A 21,703-nucleotide genomic window follows, 5' to 3' on the forward strand; every position below is an offset into this window, starting at 1 on the left:
AAAGGTTCCTGTGAGATAGCACACAAGCTCAATGCACTAATCTCACCTACCAACACCTCCATATCCTGCTCCTGAGCCGAAGCCACCCGCTTCCGACTCAAGGCATCTGCAACCAGATTAGCTTTACCAGGATGGTAAGCTATGTCCAAATCGTAATCCGCTACTAACTCCATCCAACGCTTCTGCCTCAGATTCAGCTCAGGCTGAGTAAAAATGTACTTTAGACTCTTGTGATCTGTAAATACATGTACCTTCCCACCATACAGATAGGATCTCCAAATCTTAAGAGCAAAGATCACTGTTGTCATCTCCAAATCATGAGTAGGATAATTAGCTTCATGCTTCCACAACTGCCGCGAAGCATAGGCTATAACCTTCCCCTGCTGCATAAGTACACAACCCAACCCCACTATAGAAGCGTCTGTATACACAACATAAGGCTTGTCCTGCTCAGGCAGTGCTAACACCGGCGTGGTAGTCAACATCTGCTTGAGACTTGCAAAACTTGCCTCACACTCTGGTGACCACACAAACGGGACATCCTTCCCTGTAAGCTTAGTCATCGGCTGTGCCATACTCGCAAAACCCCAAATAAACCTCCTGTAGTAACCTGCTAACCCCACGAAGCTCCGAATCTCAGTGGCACTCTGCGGCCTCGGCCACTCCCTGATGGACTGAATCTTCTCTGGATCCACTGAAACTCCCTCAGCTGAAACAATATGACCCAAGAACCCCATCTCTCGCTGCCAGAAACTGCACTTACTCAGCTTAGCAAACAACTTCTGCTCCCGCAGCTTCTCCAACACTGCTCTCAAATGTACTGCATGCTCCTCAGGACTCTTAGAATATACCAGGATGTCGTCGATGAAAATGATGACTGACACGTCCAGAAACTCCTGGAACACGCTGTTCATCAATCTCATAAACGCAGCTGGCGCATTTGTCAACCCAAACGGCATCACCTCAAACTCGTAGTGCCCATATCTCATCCTGAAGGCCGTCTTCCTCACATCTGCCTCATGTATAGGAATCTGATGATATCCTGATGCCAAGTCGATCTTGGAGAACCAAGTAGCACCCCTCAACTGATCCAACAACTCATCAATCCTCGGGAGAGGGTACTTGTTCTTCACAGTAACTCGGTTCAAACCCCGATAGTCAATACACAACCGAAAACTCCCATCCTTCTTCCTAACAAACAGCACCGGAGCTCCCCACGGTGAACAACTAGGACGGATAAAACCCTTGCCCAACAAATCCTCCAGCTGCTTCTTCAGCTCTGCCATCTCTGCTGGAGCCATCCTGTAAGGAGCCTTGGATAACGGCATCGTCCCCGGTTCCAGCTCAATAGTGAAAGGATCCGACTGAGATGGTGGTAATCCCTGCAATGACTGGAACACATCCTCAAATTCCTTCACAACCGGAATACCGCTAACCATAGACTTCCCCACTGACTCTAGCATAGATATAGTAACCAGATAGGCCTCACGGCCCTTCTCGATCATCTTCCCTGCCTGAACGGCTGAGATCACGAGACTCCCCGAAGTCGGTCTAATACCCTGAAAAACCAACTTCCCTCCTGGACGCTCAAACTCCACTCTACCCCGATAGCAATCCAAATGCACCTTATACCGATGCAACCAATCCATACCAAGAATAACATCATACAACTCCACTGGGCTGATAAGCAAATCCGCTGGCCACGACTCTCCTGCGATCTGAATATAAACTCCTCCAGCTCGTCCAATAACCCTCAGGAACTTGCCTCCCGCAACTCTGACAACTCCTGAACGCTCTCCAGAATCCCCTCTGATCCCCGCATTCTCGGCATACTCCGGAGTAATGAAGCTATGAGAAGCTCCAGAATCAAACATAACATGGGACTTAAACCTGCCCACCAACAAGGTCCCTACACAAACCTCATGTGTTGAGAACCTAACACTTGACCACAAACAAAAACAAATATAATCTGAACTATTGGATTGACTAAGTTTGAATCTCAGAAGTTATACATGTGATCGCTCCTGCACTAGTGCCACCGGGCTCCTGAGTCGAGTACACCTGTGACGTCGGCTCGATCCAACCCACCGGCTGCACACCGTGCTGCACACCCTACTGCACCCCTGGCTGAGCTCCAGCCTGCAACACTGCTACTGCCCTCTGCTGCAACTTGGGACAACGAGGCTTGATGTGCCCCGTCTCTCTGCAGTATTAACACACTCGAGTATCTATCCGCGGCTCCGTCACCGCCCGCTGCTCTATCACTGCCCGCTGCTCACCTCTCTGTGGACAGCTAGTCACCTTGTGGTCCCTGCTACCACACCCAAAGCATCTCGCACCCCCATGCCTCGATCTCTGCATAACATCAAACTTCCTCTTCTGCCTCTGCGCAGGCTTGCCGCCCTTGCTAGGAACAGAAAGCGGCTGAGACTGCTGTGGCTGCACCGAAGAACTGACCACAACCACCTGTGACCTCAAGTCATCCTCTATCCCAGCTGCAACCTCAACCAACTCTGCTCTCGTAGCATAGCTCCTCACTCTGCACCGAGTCCTCAAATTATCCCGCAGAGCCAACAAAAACCTCCGCACCTGAGCCGACTCTGGCTCCCATGCCCTGCCTGCATACCCCACAAGCCGACTGAACTCTGCATCCAGCTCCCGCACTGTACGGTCCCCCTGAGTCAAACCCAAGAACCGTGCTTCCATACGATCAAGAGCCTCCTGAGGAAAATACTTGGAGTTAAACTCCCCCACAAAATCTCCCCAAGACATACCCCGCTGCACCCTCCGTGCTGTCACCGACCTCCACCACACACGAGCATCTCCTGACAAGTAAAACACTGCCAGATCCACCTTGTACCGGTCGGGACACCTAAGCGAAAGGAAAATATCCTCCATCCGCTCTCTCCACTCATCCGCTACACTCGGATCGGTACTTCCTGAGAAATACCCTGCTCCCACATGCCGCAACTGCTCTATCATCCGCACATACTGAGCATCCACTACCTCGGCCCCCGGCTGCACACCCGGGGCAACACCGTGACCGACACCGGGCCCATCCGCCCTGCCGTCACCCAAACCAGCCTGGTCTCCAGACACACTAGGATGAACCTGTGACTCCGCCACCTCCTCACTGGCCATGCTCTGGGTCACACTCACACTGGCCTCAGGAACCTGACCCCGTCCCCGACCACGACAACGACCACGCCCACGACCACGACCACGACCGCGACCAACAGCATCCTCACCTCTAACCATCTGTATCATCCAAGAACAGAAGGCTAAGCAAACAATAATTCTAGTACACAAAAACACAACTTACCGTGGAATCACAACACAGGCTCAAAGAGGATGTTCTAGGACTTCATGCCACACACAATTGACCAACTCACACAATCAATCATAGCATTGAATCCTAAACATCAGCAGCAAAAACACAATGAACCCTAGACCTAGAACCGTAAGGGCTCTGATACCAAAATGAAACAACCCTTCCCGTTTTTTTTTTTATACCTTAATTTACTAGTGGTCCCATACCCACTAACATCCTAACAACAATCAATAACCGTGGATAACCAAATAAAACAATTCCATTAATCCAATAAAATTCCAACATAAATAATCCAATAACCAATAACACCATAATCCAAACAAGGAAATAACCAAAAGCTAACATCCTACAATGTTCCAATGACTTAATCTAGCAACCTAACAACAGCTAGACCACAATCAATCAAGCCTCTAGAACATCCTCCTCCTCATTGCCTTTGATTCCACGATCACACTTTCCCTTTACCTGCACACCACAAACAACAATTGAGATGCATAAGTATTATCATAAATACTTAGTGAGGTCGTCCTCCCATCTACTGGGTTATACACACAAGCATATGAGACTCCCAAGTCAACAAACAACAAGAACATAATCAATACATCAAACCAGGAAAACAAGACTCGGCAGGTACTAGTGTCGACCGATGCTAACTCGGTGTCGACCGATGCTACAGGAACTGGTGCCGACCGATGCTGAATGGTGCCGATCGATGCTACTCAAGACGGTGCCGATCGATGCTCCTCAAGAGTGGTATCGATCGATACCTCTTCTGCAGACACGATCCGCACGAAACTCAGCGACGAACTCCGATTCCAATCAACACAAATTCGACTCCAAACACGTCTAACCACCTCGGAATGCACTAGAAATCACAAATACAATGTACCCAAGCAAGCAAACACCACAAACCACAAGGAATCACACAAAACAAAGGAGATCTCATGCTTAGATCAACCATGGTCAAGCACTCACCTCAAAATACGGAAGGAAAAGGTCGAAGAACAGTAGAGCAACTCCTTAGGAAGCTTCTCCTTCGTTCCCAGAAACAGAAAACTCAAGAATAGCCAGCAATCACACTAATCTCTCTTAGGAATCTCAAGAACACACTTTTCTCCCTTTTTCTCTCCAAAAACACAAAACGGCGACAGAGGAAAAAGACTAAACCCTTATTTTGTCGATTTCCCCTTTAAATACCCGGTTAAACCACTAACCAAACCATCCCAATCTAAAAATCGCGAATTAAATCAAACCGGTCGAACCCAGAAATTAGTGGTGTCGATCGATGCCACTAGGGTGTCGATCGACACTCCTCCCAAAATCACAAAATCTGGTTCGCGGATGTTACAGTAATATGCATAATAAGATGTTAAATCTGTTAAATCTCTCGGTGAACTTTCAGATAGTATCTTTGAATTACATACCTTTGACGTATAATTAACTCGCTTACTAACTTCTTACATCTCTGTGAACTTTCTTATGTCTTGTCAATCTCTTTACATTGTGTTACCAGCACTCATTATCATCTCTCAGCGGGTAATGACCTCTTTTCATTATCCATTCTCTACTGTTGATCACCATACCTTACTTATCATGTAGAATACTTTTTCTATGTTATATTTAGCTATCACTAATCCTTGTCTCATGTATACAAAAAATGGATCATAAATATGTTGTAACAAACAAAGGTCAGAATGAGTTATTTATAAAAAAAAATGAGAATGAGTCTGATTGGTAACATAGCCAAAGCTATACAGAAAAATTGTAAGCTGAAGCTGTAAGCTGTTACGAAATAGTGTAAAACTGTAAAAAAAACTATACATGAAAACTGTACAAAAAAACTGAGAGTAAAGTTTTTAATAAAGTTTTACTCCCTGAATTTGTTTCCACCATCACCTATACTTCTCCCTCCGAACATCAGTTACAACCACCTACAACCTTACACTAAAAGATATATGGAAGATATTCATATACCGAGAAACAACTCGTATTAGAAGCTAAAATAATATACCGATGGCTTGACTTCAGGTTGAGGGAACGTGTGAAGGAGAATTTTTGGGAAAATAATAATATGTTTGCCTTCAAAACAAAATGTAGAAGTAGAAAAGTCTATTTCAAAAGGGTTTATGAGAAGATACCCGGGTAACTTTAACAAATTCAGTTAGTTTAGTTTTAATCAGGATTATGTAAGTGACTTATATTTTAGGGTCATTGGCACTGTGGCACACTTTTGTATGAAAGTTGTGCAAATGGCACACTTCTTATCCAGAGGGTACTTTAAGTTTGTGAGATTACTGTCATACCCTGTAACTAGAATCTTGTTTTGTAACCAGTTATATTACGACATCGTTTTGCGTTAAAGGTTGTGTTTTTTTTTGACTGAATTATTTGGTTGGATTTTTTATTTTGACCACGAAGTAAAAAGAGATTTATCTTCAATCGTCACTTTGGTAACCTAGATCTGCCGCCGTCGTTCTCTGTTTGAACCGTCGACCACGAAGTAACCCAGTTCCGCCGCTGTCGATTTCTTTGGAAATCCTGTTGTTCACCGCCGCTCTTTGTAAATCTTTCCTTCTTCTCGTGCACCTTTTCCTTCGTTGGACGAGAATCTATTTCGATGACAGGTAATCGCCGTATAAGTAGTTTTTTCAGACGTTCTTCAATTAAGAAATCTACTTCACCAACGGTAAATATTGTAGAAACGGCGGAGAAGAGTAATTCGGAGTGGGATATTCGGCTTCCACAATGTTTATTTGCCACCGACCGGTACCCAGATGCGAGGCTTAACATCTACTCGAAGCCCGAGATTCTCAATGTAATCCGCGATGTGCTTAAAGGGACACCTCAAATGGAGCGGATTTTGGATTCACCGTTGGGATCCTTGTTTAGTTTGCGGTTGCCGAGTGTCCAATATCTTGCAAGTTACTTCACGCTCTACTATGCAGACAGGTACTATCCAAATAGAAGTATGAATTGTGGACAGTGTTTGGTGGAGAGCCACTTAAGTTTTCTTTGGTTGAGTTTGGTGCTGTTACTGGTTTGGATTGCCGTGAGTTCCCTGAAGAGTACGACCCAGGGTACGACCCTGTTCCTGAACCTGAGGAGAAAAGTTTCTGGGATGAGTTGATTGGGGAAGATAGGAAGACGACATTGGCGGATGTTATTAAAGTCTTCGAAGACCCATTAGTCAAAGATGGTAACACGAAACTTCGGCTATCACTGCTTATTATTGTTGATGGTGTCCTAATAGCCAAAACTCAAACTCATCGTCCGACTTTCAAGTATGTGGAGATGCTTGAAGACGTAGATGCGTTTCTCGCTTTTCCTTGGGGGCGAGAATCTTTCTTGAAGACAATAGCTTCCATGAGGCCAGAGAGTAGGTTGCCAATTACTCATGTTAACAAGAAATTGAGAGTTCATGATAAAACCAAGGACGAGATTGCAACATTCAAAGATAAATTGCAGCAGAAGACAATACGTTTGGCCGGTTTTCCCTTGTCAATACAGTTACTTGCGTATAGCAACATATCTGGTCTGGTGGAGAAGATACCAGGGCTAATGACAGGAGGACCATATTGGAATGGGATTCTCTTGTGTTTGCCAAGAACAACCTTAATTTGAGAGACATTCACATAGTCACCAACTATAGTGACCACGTGGATACTATTGTTGGTGATTATCCACATAGTCACCAACTATAGTATCCACGTGGATAGTATTCTTGTTTAGATTCACATAGTCTCCCACGTGGATAGCATTCTGACTAAGTTTTCGTTGTCCACAGCTTGTTGTTAATCCTTATCGTGTTGTTGATCCACCCGAAGAGGGATGGGGAGAGTGGGATGATGAAGTTAAAGACAAAAAGATAATGTATATGGAGGCGCAGATCAGAAGAGGACACGTATTCTCGAGAAAGGAGTGGCCAGGTGGGGATATGTCGTTGCCTTTAATTACCGTAAGAGACAATAAGAAGAAGATTGTACACCGGAAGAACGTTGTCTGTCGCGATGGAGCTAGGACGCAAAGACTTGCCGTTAGAGGAGGGACTTTTAAAAAGAAGAAATGTCGTAATTTGGCGGCCGACATTGAAGGTAATGAGTTGTCTGAACTTAAGTGTTGGTTCGAGAACCAGTTAGTTGAGCTTCGGGTGAATATGAATTGAAGTTCAAGAAGATTGAGGGCAAGTACAAGAAAATGGAAGGGAGGTCTAAAGCGTTTAGGAAGAGTAGATTGTTGAGAAGGAAATCTAGACAAGTTTTCCGTAAGAATAGGAAAAGTGACCGTCTGGCCAGTCCCAAACAGAGTGACGCAGTTGATGGTGCTAGCGAGGATATCTCATGGAAGGGTGACGCTGTGGATGGTGTTAGTGTTGATAATGTGTCTGATCCAACTAGGAAATCCAAAGATGGGCCCGAGAATGTGATGACATCTGAGGTCGACCCAAGTAGGGAGGATATTCTTGACGGTAGTCATAATTGGCGTCAATATGTTGCTGATTTTTCGGCTGTGGTTAGTATCAATTTCCCATACTATGTATTATCTATCTTGATATACTCATTAACGAATTCCTTGTTCATATCATTGTGTTAGAATGATTGTGATGAAAACTTGGCCGGAGAAGGTGGTCCTATACTTACCGTAAAGGTTATTGAGGTTTGCGATTAGTTAGCCCATATTTTCATCACATTGTTTTAGTTGAACCGTCACTTACAGAATGTAGTGCTAAAGCAGACGGGAACTCATTTGCATAAATGTTCGTCATCAAAGGTGGATGAGACGAAAGAAGAGTTGCAGGTGAGAAATCTGTTTTTGTCACGTGGATGCATTTTTACAATAATTGAATTTTTTTAGATTGGTTAAATTCCCCATTGAGTCTCATATACTGAACAGGGAGACAATGTTCCTATTGATATGATGGATGTTTTAAGGACTCCTTCGCCAGAGAGGGTAAGTTGTTTTTGTAATCTCCAAACTTCATTAAAAATTCACTATATGTATATTCATCGATCTGGTTGACATTTGTACATACAGTTCGAGTCCAGTTGTATGGAGATGTTGTGTTCTGTTGACGTACCAATATATGACACTGAAAGCAAACCTATTCTCACTGTAAGCATAGAAACCATAAGATTAAAACTTTTGAGACGTAAAAAACATGGTAATAAATATAGAAATTGTCGTAGGACTCTGATGGAGTCTCCTATTTAGCTGATTTGAAGCCTATCTACGATACAGAAATGAAAGACATCGCTGGGGAAGATGAGGTAAAACCAATATCAGAATGATTATATTTCGTAATTAAAAGTTGTTTCTTAGGAAGCTTAATGTTAATAATTTGAAGGATGTTTATTGTAGAACAAAGCTAAAGAGGATGGATGTACTGAACCATCTTCATTGGAAGATGGGGGTAAGAAAATGAATACCATCCTGATGTCATTATTTGATCCTAACAATGAGACACCACAACCTGTGAACATTGAAAATGACATGGTTAGTATCTCTTATCCGTTTGTGTATAGTGAGGCAAAACTTCTAGTAAGATATATTATTCATTTTTGTTTCAATTTAACCGAACACATGGATGCTATTTTATGGGCAGGGCCAAATTGGATTAGTCACTCAAGAAGATACAATCGAGGAAAAGGTTAGTAATAGTTTATCCTTTAATTTTTTTTTGTTGATAAATCATGGTATGGTCATACAATTATGAGAAAGTGAAAATTTACGCACAAGATAGTAGTTGTGGACAGGGGGAAGTTTTCACTTGGATACGTATTTGTGGATATTTTTCTTATGTAATTATTCACATGGATACAGGGTTGTGGACAGGATCAAGTGTTAGGCGTCGGTGAACAAGGATGTGGTGGAGAGCAGGTGTTTAGTATTTTCTGAACTAGTGTCGTTTTTTTTCTAGTAATATTTTATATGTTCATATAATTATGCTTGTATATATAAGAGGAATTAGTTGGCAAAACTTCTAGTAAGATATATTATTCATTTTTGTTTCATTTTAACCGAACACATGGATGTTATTTTGTGGGCAGGGCCAAATTGGATTAGTCGCTGAAGGAGATACAATCGAGGAAAAGGTTAGTAATAGTTTATCCCTTAATTTTTTTTTTTTTGATAAATCATGGTATGGTCATACAATTATGAGAAAGTGAAAATTTACGCACAAGATAGTAGTTGTGGACAGGGAGAAGTTTTCACTTGGATACGTATTTGTGGATATTATTCTTATGTAATTGTTCACATGGATACAGGGTTGTGGACAGGATCAAGTGTTAGGCGTCGGTGAACAAGGATGTTGTGGAGAGCAGGTGTTTAGTATTTTCTGAACTAGTGTCGTTTTTTTTCTAGTAATGTTTTATATGTTCATATAATTATGCTTGTATATAAGAGGAATTAGTTGACATGGGAATATTGCTGAACTTCCGATTTGTTTTTTTAGGATTACTCTGACTGAACATATGCATTTGTTTTTTTGGATAGGGAAATGGGGCAGTAGACGGCGCAGAAGATAATTTTGAAGAGAAGGTAATAACACGTCTAAAGGGAGCTTATATTTTGGTTTATTTATCTTTATGTTACCTCGTAAATGTGTTATGTTAGAGCCTCGTAAGTAGTCTAAGCCAACATCGGTAGTAACCAGTACAGGAGGAGTTCTCTCAGCCGTGGTGAAAAGCATGCTGTTAGGAGGAGAGAAACTGAAACAAGCCTTCTTCTTCCTTACGCCAAATTTGAGTTTTACAGCATCCTCAAGTTCAGCTAATGTAACATTGTCGAAGAGGGGAACGACCCTCGATACGAGAAACTTATCCACCTCAAACCTCCAAACGCCATCCACCGAAGAAGCCCACTTACCGCATAGGAAAATACAATGTCCAACCTGCAACCAAGAACAGTTAATTAAATGTAATTGCAATCCACAGAAAAGAAACAAAACCCAAGATGGAATGCACAGAAAACAACCAAAAAAACGTTAAGTCAATAAAACTTACCAGGACCACCATGTCTCCCTTATCCACCAAAACCCTACTCCTTCCTGTCTCCTTTATCCACACAAGATTTAACCTTTATATATGGAAGACTTAGACAGGTGTAAGTCATATAGCCACAGGATCAAATATTTTTAGTTAGAAATGGAAGGAGAAGATTATTTTGCTCTAACAATTTTGGTTAGAAGATATAGTTTGGTTAGAATGACTTAAGGGGTATAATTGTATAAAATTGAAGGAAGGAAGGGAAAAAGTGCCTATTGGACAACAAGTGTGCTAGAATGCAATAAAATGTTAGAAAAGTGTGCTAGGATGCAATTAACTCTAAAACACAATCAAATCTTCTAAAATATTTCAAAATTCTAAAATATTAAAATCTTATCAAATTCTAAAATAAACAAGTTGAATACCCTTCTTTTAACTTAAAAGAAGAGTGTTCTCCGGCGGCGAACCCGTCGTCATCAATGTCAAACATCGTGGTTCTAGACAACGGCGGCGGTCTAATCAAAGCTGGACAAGGTGGGGAGCGTGATCCCACCACCGTAATCCCAAACTGTCTCTACAAACCTCTCTCATCGAAGAAATTCCTTCACACTTCACCACTCACTACTCTCTCCGACGAGATCGACCTCACCTCCGCCTCTGTACGCCGCCCCATCGACCGTGGCTACCTCATAAACTCTGACCTAGAACGCGACATCTGGTCACACCTCTTCACCTCTCTCCTCCACATCAGTCCTTCCTCCTCCTCTCTCCTCCTCACTGAGCCACCACTCTCGATCCCTTCCGTTCAGCGTTCCACCGACGAGCTTGTCTTCGAGGACTTCGGATTCTCGTCTCTCTACGTAGCTCATCCTCAGTCTCTTGTTCATCTCTATGAAGCTAGTCGTCAGCCTGATTCAGTCCTCTCAAAGACTCAGTGTAGTCTCGTTGTTGATTGTGGCTTCTCCTTCACTCACGCTGTTCCTGTTCTTCACAATTTCACTCTTAATCACGCCATTAAGAGGATTGATTTAGGAGGCAAAGCTTTCACTAATTACTTTAAGGAATTGGTCTCTTATAGATCTATAAATGTTATGGATGAAACCTTTTTAGTTGATGATGCTAAGGAGAAGCTTTGTTTTGTCTCACTTGACCTTCTTCGTGATCTCCGCCTTGCTAGAAGTGGAAATAATCTTATCAAGTCTACATATGTTCTTCCTGATGGTGTTACACATACTAAAGGTTATGTCAAAGACCCTCAAGCGGCTAAGAGGTTTCTTAGCTTGTCAGATAAAGATCATGTGGAGTCTGATTTCATGGCAAAGGTTGGGGAGAGGAAGAAGGCTGACATGAACAAAAATGTGAAGTTTCCCAATTTTTTTATTTTTTTATTTTCTTCTATGCAGGTTGAGATTTCTATTAAATGTGAGGTTTTTTTTTGGCAGGAGATTGACTTAACGAATGAGCGCTTTCTTGTACCTGAGACGCTATTCCAGCCTGCGGATATAGGTTTGTGTCGATGAAAGAGTGTTCGAATGTCGTCGTACATAGAAGATTGATGATGGTATATTATTTGTTTTGGGACAGGGATAAATCAGGCAGGACTTGCAGAGTGCATCGTCCGAGCTGTAAGCTCATGTCATTCTTATTTGCAACCAGTCTTGTATCAAAGGTGGTTCCAAATGGATACATTTTTTTTTGGGTTCAGTTGCCAGTGAATTAGTTTTGTTGTCTAAAGCCTTTACGGTCTTTGTGGCAGCATCATCTTAGCTGGTGGAAGCACATTATTTCCGCAACTTAAGGAGAGACTGTAAGTCTCAATTTAAAGTCCCTCGCAAAAGTGGTTCATGCTTATTAGAGAAGTTGATGTCTGATATATTGCAGGGAAGTAGAGCTTCGACCACTAGTCCCAGAGCACTTTGATGTGAAGATAACAACACTGGAGGAGTAAACTCCTTTCCCTGTTTTCCCTAATTTTTGCAGCGTTTTTTTATTTATAAGGTGCTGTTACTTTTTGCAGCCCAATACTAGGCGTATGGAGAGGGGGTTCACTTTTGGCTTCCAGCCCGGATTTTGAGTCCATGTGTGTTACCAAGGCTGAGTATGAAGAACTTGGATCAGCTCGTTGTCGGAGGAGATTCTTTCATTGAGGATAACCAAAAAATATCAAATGAGTTGTTATTCTTCACATTATATGTCGTGTGTCGTATATTTGTAATGCATGACCATAGCGTTTAGTGCGTTACCAAACACCCAAGTGTATTGTTATTGTTTTCCTTTTCATCTTAAATTTCCGAAATTCGAAAAATCCGTTTAAGCAATAACCATCAAACAAACAACCAGAGAAATTGATCTGGTCTTAAAATCAATTTTACACAGAACAAGGGTTTAGGATACAACATACAGAAACATAGGTGTAGGGTTGAGACTCCCATGTGTGTTTATCTGAGGTAAAGTAATATTTAATTGCCAAGCCAGAGAAAGAGTTTGGCTGTATAATTTCTCACCAGTCCGTGTAGGGTTGATAGTCCATGCACAAATGCACTAGCTTTCTCTGGTATTGTTGAAAATATTCGCAAACCGCCGTAACTTCTTCCTTCCCTGGCTCAAGACCAGGCAGATCGGGAGGTACTGTGCCTTCGCCAGAAGCAGATTCAGATTCAGATTCATCTTCTAGGCTTGACAGCTCAGTTACAATTTCTGAATGGATCTCCTGACAGGCGAGCACAAACATGGCTACTGTGTCAGGCTGTTGCACCTCTCTGAGAGCTGCTAGCGCCTCTTGCAGGGAACCGGCAGCCACATATAAAATAAGCGCCCTGAATCAATACAACGTAATTCTTTTTGATTATGTGAGATTTTTTTTAGAGGATTCTACGTCACTTTCAAATTATCCAATTTAAACAGTATTGAAGATGAGTATGATATATGATACAGTACCGCCAGACATTGTGTTCCGCATGGAGAACATGATCAGCCCACCTCTGCAATACCCTGAGTATAAAGAGGGAGTGGTTTAAGAAAGGACACGTGATGAACTGATTCGTAGAAATATAAATCAGATCCAAAAAAGTGAGAGTGTGAAACAGTAAAAGAAAAGACCTGGCATAATCTGATCCTTCTAAATGTGTGGCAGCCAAGGTAGCAGCATCAGTCCACCGTCCAGAATCTTGAAGCTGCATATTAGAAAGGTCGAAAGTTAGTATTAAATGACAGCTAAAAAACGTTTCCTAGTGATTAATTAATAAAATGGCAATGATAAGAATAAAATGATAATCCCAGTCGAAGCATTAGTTCAGAAGAATATGCAATATTTAGTATCACGAAGGAGATTAGGAAGCTAACCTGTGAACAAGCTTCTTGGTGTCTTCCGACCGCACATAAAAGATGAGTACCAGTGAGCGAATTGTCGGTCCTTACCATGTTGGCTGCAACAACCTACGTGTGTAACAAAAGTGATGGACTGATTTTTTTTTAAAAGACACAAAAGACCACCATATATACCAAGATAAGATACCTTAAGTGCGAGGTCGAGAAGAGATTTAGACACAGCTGAAGAGAGTGCAATAGCTCGGAGAGCATTTGGATAGAAGTAGGGAGAATCTGGGGCGGAAGAAAGCAGCAAACTCACAGCAGCTTCCAAATTTCCAACTGAAATCAGCCTGGTCATAAAAGTTACTGAGTGAATTCACTTCTCAAAGCAAAACTTAAAGCATCGAACTGGAAACTCAGATTCGAAAACTAAATTCTATAATGTACCAATACAAGACACAACTATCTTTCTCTCAGCTTAAAAAGGTTCTAAAAGATATATATATATAGTTTCCATTTCTCACAGGAGCTACTACAAAGCCTAGACATAATTTCAAGTAATAAACTGAAACAATAAACAATAAAGACAGGCTAAAAGTTAAATACTAACTCGTGTACTTGTTTTTGAATGCAATCTTCCCCCTCCAAGTTTTCATGCCAAGGAAGACGTTCATTAGCACGTTTCCGTAATTCTTCTCGCTCAAAAGCCATCAATCTAAGTGAACCATCACACTGTTCAGGGAAATGTGGAATATAAGCTCACCAACAAACACTATGTTAACTGAAATTTACGATCCAAACTTCATTTCCAAAATAAAACATATCATCTATATGTATCCTGGTAGAAGAGAATGGCTAGAATGCCTAATCTTTTGAAGGAAAAGAAACATTATTCTGAAACTGAACATGGAATCTACCTTCCTGGCTTCAGGTGCCCATACACCAGTAGATGATATCTTACTCAGCATAGCTGCTTCATCAACTCCTGAAGCAGGGGAAGGGAGTTTTTGCGGAGACCTTTTCGTCAGCTTGTTCATCAGATGGCGAATGGCTTGAGGCAGTTGCAACCAGAAAAGTGCTTCTGAGGTTTCACCAAAAACAGCAGCTGCAAAAGCAAATCTTGCAGCATAACCTTTCTTGACCACATCAGCGTACAGTTTTGCTCTTTCATCGTCCAGCAAGCAACCTGGCATGAAAGAAATTAGAGAAGGTTAGAAACTAGAATACTTAAACAGATATATTAACAGAGAAAGGTTAGTCTGTGGTGATTCTAAACTAAACTAAACAAATGAAACAACCTTCTTTCCGATACGGTTCAAGTATCTTCAGCAGCATTTCTGGCACGACAGGGTCTCCTAAAGGTGGTAACTGAATCATGTAACTCCGAAGATCCTTAGAGGATGAAGCCATTCCACGGATCAAATGAGGTCTCTTCTCCAAAGTGGTACTAGACGTATTAAACCAAGATGGTTTCACTCCTAACTGTAGAATCATCCGCAGTGCCTGCATGTATAATAATCAGACACATTTTCATGAGAACCATTACTGTAAATCGGAATATCAATACCCGGAACCTGTCTTAGGAGATTATAAGAGCCTAAAGATAATGCAGGACATTAGTATCTTCTGAATTACATGATATCAGAAGTAAACCAAGGTTGAGTACCACAAAGACTTCAGGAAGTAAACCAAGAAGTCACTCTTAAAGAAAGTTACCAGTGCATGTGGTACAGGAAGTAGGATAGGGGAGTACATAGGCATAGGACGAAACCTCTCCTTTACAGATTTAGACTGGGGCACAAAGCCAGCTTTTTTTTCATTTCTGCAAAATCCAGAAGAAAAAGTTGGAAATAAAAGATAGCAAAGTATGTAATTGTATTTTAAGTCCTAATCTAGGGACAAGGGTGGCCTAGTTGTCAACCCCACTACACCATCCCACCTACATGGTCATGAGAAAGGGTTGTTCTTTTCTCCAAGGGTTTAGGGTGCACATTCATCTTGCAAACAAAATATAAAAACAACTAGACATGCCTATTCTATACAGTTATAGTGATAAAGGGAGAAACTAATCATAATTTTTCAATGAACAGGTGTGCACATACACAGTAACCTCAACGAGCCGGAAGGTGCTATCAGCCCCAGCGATGCATAGAACAAGTGGATCATTCTTATCGGTTCTCAGAGGCAACCAATCAAGTTCCAGTACCAGGGTGCCAGGAATTTGAGGCTGTAGAAGTGACTGGGCTAGCGGATCTGGTGAATCCTGCATCAATTTTCAGCAGCAACTGTCAGAAAAGAGTTATTTGAAGTTGACAGACAATTTCAAACACGTATCAATGAAACCCGTCTTCTTCTTGTTTTCCCTTCACATTGCATAATATTAGTACACCACCTTTGAAAACACAAGAAACATGCAAAAATTCCTAAGACTCACAAGATCAAATACAGAAAATGTATTGTCATTAAATAGCACAGCTACGCGCCCTCGGCTGCGATCTCCAGCAACAACAGGTGAAAATTTGATCCTCCGTATTCCATCTCTGTGACTATTAAATGCAGATGACTGTCCAGTTGTTACATCCCACCATCTTATGTTTCCTGATCTATCTCCCATAACCTGGAAAGAGATAGCAAGATATGATTTCCATAGGAAAATAAGAGAGAGAACTGGAAGGTGAAAAGAAACGAACCACATGAGGCAAGCGATATGCCATGGCTGTAACCAATCCATCTGAGGGAATGAATGAGGTAGATGGCCATTTGGGTCTAGAAATAGAGGCGGGATCATCTATATGTCAGTGAATATAGGAAGAATATTACACAACAATTGAAGTTCAAGAACGTGATTGCTAAATCATCTAAAAGCGGCTGATAAAAAAATAATACGCAGTGAATTTTCTGCGCTTTCTGAAATTGGACAACAAAGATCTACTCATTATCTCACAAATTGTTTTTAGGAAAGAATTTAATGACAGATGGCATTAGAAACAAAAAAAAAAAAGCAAGATGGAATAAGAAGAAAGGAACACTACAATAGGCAAGCAATAACGTGCAATCACTATTTCATATTATCTTCTCAGAAACAGAAAAAATTTAGAAGCCCTTAATTATGATCTGCATTGTGATAAGGAATTGTTATGGAAAGAAAATTTCCGAACAACAATTGAGTTAATGGAACCATCAGTTTTACCTGTAATCTCGAATTCTACGGCCTTGGACTTCAAATACTCCAAGGGCACCATTTACTAGTGCAAATGCAAAACTCTCTACAGTTTCTTCAGTCGATCCATCCGAGCCCACAGACGCTGCAGATATGTCAATTACCACACCCTTAGAAAAAAAAGCATCAAAGACTGGGTTAAATTAGGATAACACAGATTTAATTGTCAAAAACATCTCACTAGAGTCTGCTGGAGCAGCTACTCCTTCGGATGCTGAGAGAGATTGTTTAGAAGGACCGCCTTGACCTGGGCGTGGAACTGCCGGAAGCGTCCATTCCACAACCGTGAAAGGAAGAGCTAATGATCTAAGCTACAAAATTAGACGGAATAAGAAAGCTCCACTAGTTAGATATGAAATATTAATAAACAGAATCTAAAAGCCTCAAATGCAAGAGTATATTTAAATTAAGAACACTTTTGGTTCTCGTTCTCACTCATTCTACACACCACCATTACTTTTTTTTCTTGAAATTTACAAGAATAGACATTGAAATGGCAATAAAGACTTTCCAGCACTTGGGAAAGAGGATAGGCAAGATTAGAAGCCACAGAAAGTATGTTTCTTTAATGAATCTCTTAAAAAATCTTAAGGCACAAGCTTTAACCTTTTTGTGCATAATTGATCTTATTAGGCATTATGCTTGTCCAGACCTATGTGGTGCAAAATTCTACCTCCTTATTTAAGTTTCATATGCAAAAAGCATTGAAAGTAAATGGACATACATGGACATACGAATAAAGTATGACAGGGATGAGAAATTATGAAATGTAGAATTGGACATCAAAAGAAAAAAAAAAAGTCATCTGGATGCAAAGTTACAGTGTATAAGTGCAATTCTAAGATTGTAAACATAAAAGACAGAGAGAGTTGTTGTCATCTATTCAACGAGACTAAGTCAAGTAGAAAAAAGCAAAGGTACATTGGGGTTGAGCTTTACTCACCATGACAGGATGCTTGGTCATCGCCCAAACTTCTACAGGAGCATCACGGAAAAGAATTAGAAGATACCTGCAACAGAACATAAAAAAAAAACAAATCTGTCATCTTCGGAAGAGGTATCCAGAAGCTCTAGACCCAATAACTTCCCCTTTTACAATAGTTCCTCAACATTGACATAGTAAACCAATTTCTTCTATGATTGAAATATGACATTTGTCATCTGATAATGGGACATAACTTTAATACCCAGAGACATGTTCCTAAGCTTAAATTATTAATGATAACCTAATAGCATTCGTCACATTGTTATTATGCATCAAATACTCGAGCTAAACAAATTACATTAAAATCAAACCTTCCGGAAGAAGAAGTTCTAAGAGCTCTTATGGGAGTACGTTCTGGCTTTTGTAAATCACGAAATGGTTTATTCAACCCACTCCTAAGGCAAGTCACAACTAGCTTATTTATGTAGCCTCTGCTTTTGTCATTCACCTGAAACCACAAACCGATGCATGATGCCGGATGTCAATTTCCCAATTCTATTAATTTTTAGAATAAGCAAGTGGAAATTCAACAAAACTTAACACTCTTCTTAATCCTGGAAGAAACCAATCATAAACAGGAAATCACTAGGAAAAAACAGATAAAAGCAATGAGACTCAACATGCTCCTTTATGAAATATATTTGCACACCTGACTGTAAGAAAATGAAACTAATCTTGAATTTCCAAGCCATCGAAGGCCCTTAACCACACCCGTATGAACAGAAGTGCTTGCAGTAACAGCATTTGTTGATACATCAACAATATCGATTGTCCCGCTCTGAGTTCCCAAAGCAACCAACGGAACAGCTGCCGCAGGGATGTTACCCCCTCCTTCATTTGAAATCAATCCGTAAGTTAATCATTTGAGTTTTCTGAGGAACACTTTTAGTATTACATATACAAGGAAGACTACAACTAACTTGCTAGGGATGCCGTAAGAGATGGAGATGGTACAGCAAGTGTAGAGACTGTGGAAGAGAGAAGCTGAAGCTGTCCAGTTAGGCTGATCTGCATTAAGCGATGTAAACAAGTAAAGGCCCTGTTAAGTAGGAAAAAAATGATAAGACCACAAAACAATTATTGTGGAAAACACAAATCTATATATGAGGAACCTGGTAACACCAAACTTCTATCATCTGGAGGAACAACTATATAATGATTAAGTAACTAGTTAACCCAAAATTCTTCCAGCCACCTACCTTAAACGATAGGTCTGATCTTCTGAAGGAGGAACTTGATGTCTGACCTCTGCTTTTATTTGTAGGGGTAACAACTAATCCATCATCCAGATTTGAGGAATCTTTCTTCTGAATAGCTCCAGGGAGTGCTACATCAGCGCCTACGTTACTAATGTCCAAGTCTGATGCATTTTTTAGAGCATCTTCAACACCTTCAGCACTTAAGACCCACTTCCATATTTTACCGTCATCAGATAGGGAGAAAAAAGTCGTCTTAGAAACAACGATACTTTCATCGTAAAAGTCAAATGGGTTATCAAAATCCACAGAAGAAGTTTCATCTGTATGAAGTTTTGTAATGGTTTGCATTGTGGAGTCCGATTGACTGAGAAGAACAGCCAGAGCTGAAGGAGACGGGATGGACAGCCCAATAGATGGCATAAACTCTTCCATGGTACACATGACATGCACCTGTTCTCCTCTGCGTAACCAGGAGAAGTTTAGATGAGCAACCAGAACAGGAGTATCCAAGTTTGATCAACATTAGAAGACACAAAGTCATATGCATCTGATTCTTTCAAACCATAATTCTCAGACACTATATAAAAGGAAGCTAGAAAGCAGATAGTTCAAATATGACCAGATAGGTAAAGATTGGTTCTTCCCCTGAGATGCAGAACATGTTCTGGGCACCAGATAAGAACTTCAGATTTGGAAGCTATTATAATTATGAATTGATCCTTAATTAGGTTGACTTTCTCAAAGATTAGCATGAGCAATAATCAAACAGGAGCTAATATAACTTCGAAAGCTTTCTATTTCAGTAAGTTCTCAGAAACATTCGTCAAGTTAAAAGAAAGATGAATAATAAAAGAAACTTATCGAAACAGATAACTCAAAGGCTATTAACCTTGCACCATTACCCTAAAATCAGATACCTAAAATATTCTTCCCATATTTTCCCAGTGATTCAGAGAGGAGAGCGTAAAAAATTTAAGCCTTTCCTAAAATCAGTATAGATTCTTTACAAAATGAAACTTTTAACATGTTAAGGGTGATTGCTTTGGTTAGAAAAAAAAAATATATATATATATAGAAACTCAATCTGATTCAAGGAATAGCTAATCCATGGATGAAAGTGACCGGAAACACATGAAATGTCAATGGCTAAAATGAAGCCACCCATAAGGGACAGAAATATCTTACTCTTTCTGACGCCAAATGCTGAGCCTACCATCGACATGAGCACAATAAAGCAACTCCTTATTTGGATCCGGCAAAACATCCAGAAACTTGGCGCAACCACGAGGTAATGGCGTGGTCGAGAGGGGTGTCTCATATTGTAGATCAAAGACCAATAGCTCCCTAGGAAACGTCACAAACAGTATATTCTTCCAGTGTGGCGAGAATGCAAATCTAGCGAAGTATAACGGAAATGCGGCTGAAGCAGGCGAAGAAGATGATGAATTGCCATCTCTTTCCAACCTCAATATCTCACTGAAATCCGTCTTTATCTGCATCTCATGAATCACAACGTCGTTCTCAGTGTCTCCAAGTACCTTAACCGACAATAGGAGCCCTTTGAGGCCAAGCACACAGAAATGGCGAGAATCATAGGGATCGCGGCGGAGACATGAGAGAATCTCCTTACCGGCATCGTACTTCCAGAACAGTCCACCGGAGGCTGTGTAGAGTGACAGAAAAGAAGATCCAGAAATCGCGGCGAGGATATGAGAATCCTGTCGAGCTTGAACCCAGCAGAGGTCCTGAACCCCAAGTTTGGGATCGGAGGAAGGATTAAGCCAGACGACGACGGAGCGAAGATGGAAGTCAACGAGCGCGACACGGCCGTGACGATCGGCAACGGCGAGGAGAAGGTGTGAGGCGGAGGGCTCGGTGGATAGTAGATCACGGGGGAGAGGGAGAGGGATCCAACGGACGGAAGTGACGAAGGGAGAGAGAGCACCGGGAGGAGGAGGGAGAGGGATAGTGGAAATGAGCTGGAGAGAACGAGAGTCGACAACAGAGACGGAGGAGCCAGATGAGAAGGCAAAGAGACCGGATGGACTGAGATCGGCGGATCCGAAGTTGTTACGGCTGGGAGGACCAGGGAGAGTGGAATCCCTGGTATCGGTTGGTGACAACTTCGATGCCGCCATTGTTGCAGCCTTTCTACTTATCAATCTCTCAGGAGTTTTCAATTTCTCTGTCTCATTTTCAACAAAGAAAAACGAGCAATTTTACAATTTACACAAGAAAAAACCAAGCCACAATTAGCCATGTCAATTATGGCCAAAGTCTGCCAGGAAAATACCGACTCGATCTTAATCTATATATATAAATATATACCACCTCAGCATATCCATTTTGTAAGCCCATTTCTTGAAAAAAACCTATATTTTCGAACTGAGATATTTTTGTTTAAGCCCAATCCGTTATCTCAATTTTGACACATTATCGAGTAAGTCCTGTTTTCTTTGGCCGCCGACAATTCGCGACGATACTCCACAGACGACAGCACTAAGGACCTGAAGCGTCCCTGCCCTTCTCCATCCTCCACACCCTTTTGCTGTCTTCGCTCTCTTTGATCTCCTTTGTAAAGTCTTTCTCTTACTGTAATTTATCCCCTTCAATACTCGCTCTTTCAATTGAAAACCCACTACGGTATCTTTAATTCGTGTATCTATATAATGTCTT

General features: G+C 41.3%; 2 protein-coding genes and 1 pseudogene across 5 annotated transcripts; 2 read left to right on the top strand and 1 right to left on the bottom strand.

Annotated features, from left to right (window-relative positions):
• Nucleotides 1-5,948: 5,948 nt before the first annotated feature.
• Nucleotides 5,949-7,493, top strand: LOC147938101 (uncharacterized; annotated as a pseudogene).
• A 3,152-nt stretch (nucleotides 7,494-10,645) lies between these two features.
• On the top strand, nucleotides 10,646-12,619 carry LOC104710824 (actin-related protein 6-like). 2 transcript variants are annotated; one of them, XM_010427484.3, is made up of 6 exons: nucleotides 10,646-11,672; nucleotides 11,757-11,820; nucleotides 11,899-11,983; nucleotides 12,071-12,121; nucleotides 12,196-12,258; nucleotides 12,332-12,619. In XM_010427484.3, the coding sequence occupies exons 1-6, from the start codon at nucleotides 10,794-10,796 to the stop codon at nucleotides 12,459-12,461; spliced, it is 1,272 nt and encodes a 423-aa protein (XP_010425786.2). In that variant the 5' UTR covers nucleotides 10,646-10,793; the 3' UTR covers nucleotides 12,462-12,619. The 2 variants fall into 2 exon arrangements, with proteins under 2 accessions (XP_010425786.2, XP_010425788.2); XM_010427486.3 differs by having other exon boundaries at nucleotides 10,663-11,672; nucleotides 12,204-12,258.
• LOC104710823 (uncharacterized) lies at nucleotides 12,602-21,374 on the bottom strand. Of its 3 annotated transcripts, none has more exons than XM_010427483.2 (20): nucleotides 20,213-21,374; nucleotides 19,028-19,487; nucleotides 18,749-18,836; nucleotides 18,478-18,659; nucleotides 18,140-18,276; nucleotides 17,787-17,853; nucleotides 17,025-17,154; nucleotides 16,814-16,928; nucleotides 16,314-16,389; nucleotides 16,058-16,240; nucleotides 15,726-15,886; nucleotides 15,340-15,445; nucleotides 14,922-15,126; nucleotides 14,541-14,809; nucleotides 14,234-14,355; nucleotides 13,829-13,973; nucleotides 13,657-13,749; nucleotides 13,414-13,487; nucleotides 13,252-13,305; nucleotides 12,602-13,130 (listed from the first exon to the last, which is right to left on the bottom strand). In XM_010427483.2, the coding sequence occupies exons 1-20, from the start codon at nucleotides 21,163-21,165 to the stop codon at nucleotides 12,815-12,817; spliced, it is 3,936 nt and encodes a 1,311-aa protein (XP_010425785.2). In that variant the 5' UTR covers nucleotides 21,166-21,374; the 3' UTR covers nucleotides 12,602-12,814. The 3 variants fall into 3 exon arrangements, 2 of the variants coding, with proteins under 2 accessions (XP_010425785.2, XP_087323350.1); XM_087467224.1 differs by having other exon boundaries at nucleotides 16,314-16,411; nucleotides 20,213-21,321; XR_015566937.1 differs by lacking the exons at nucleotides 12,602-13,130; nucleotides 13,252-13,305; nucleotides 13,414-13,487; ... (4 more) ...; nucleotides 14,922-15,126; nucleotides 15,340-15,445 and having other exon boundaries at nucleotides 16,314-16,411; nucleotides 20,213-21,368.
• Between the last annotated feature and the right edge of the window lie 329 nt (nucleotides 21,375-21,703).

The sequence above is a fragment of the Camelina sativa genome, chromosome 9 (genome assembly GCF_030686135.1).
Source record: "Camelina sativa cultivar CO46 ecotype springtype chromosome 9, ASM3068613v1".
Lineage (NCBI taxonomy): Eukaryota > Viridiplantae > Streptophyta > Magnoliopsida > Brassicales > Brassicaceae > Camelina > Camelina sativa.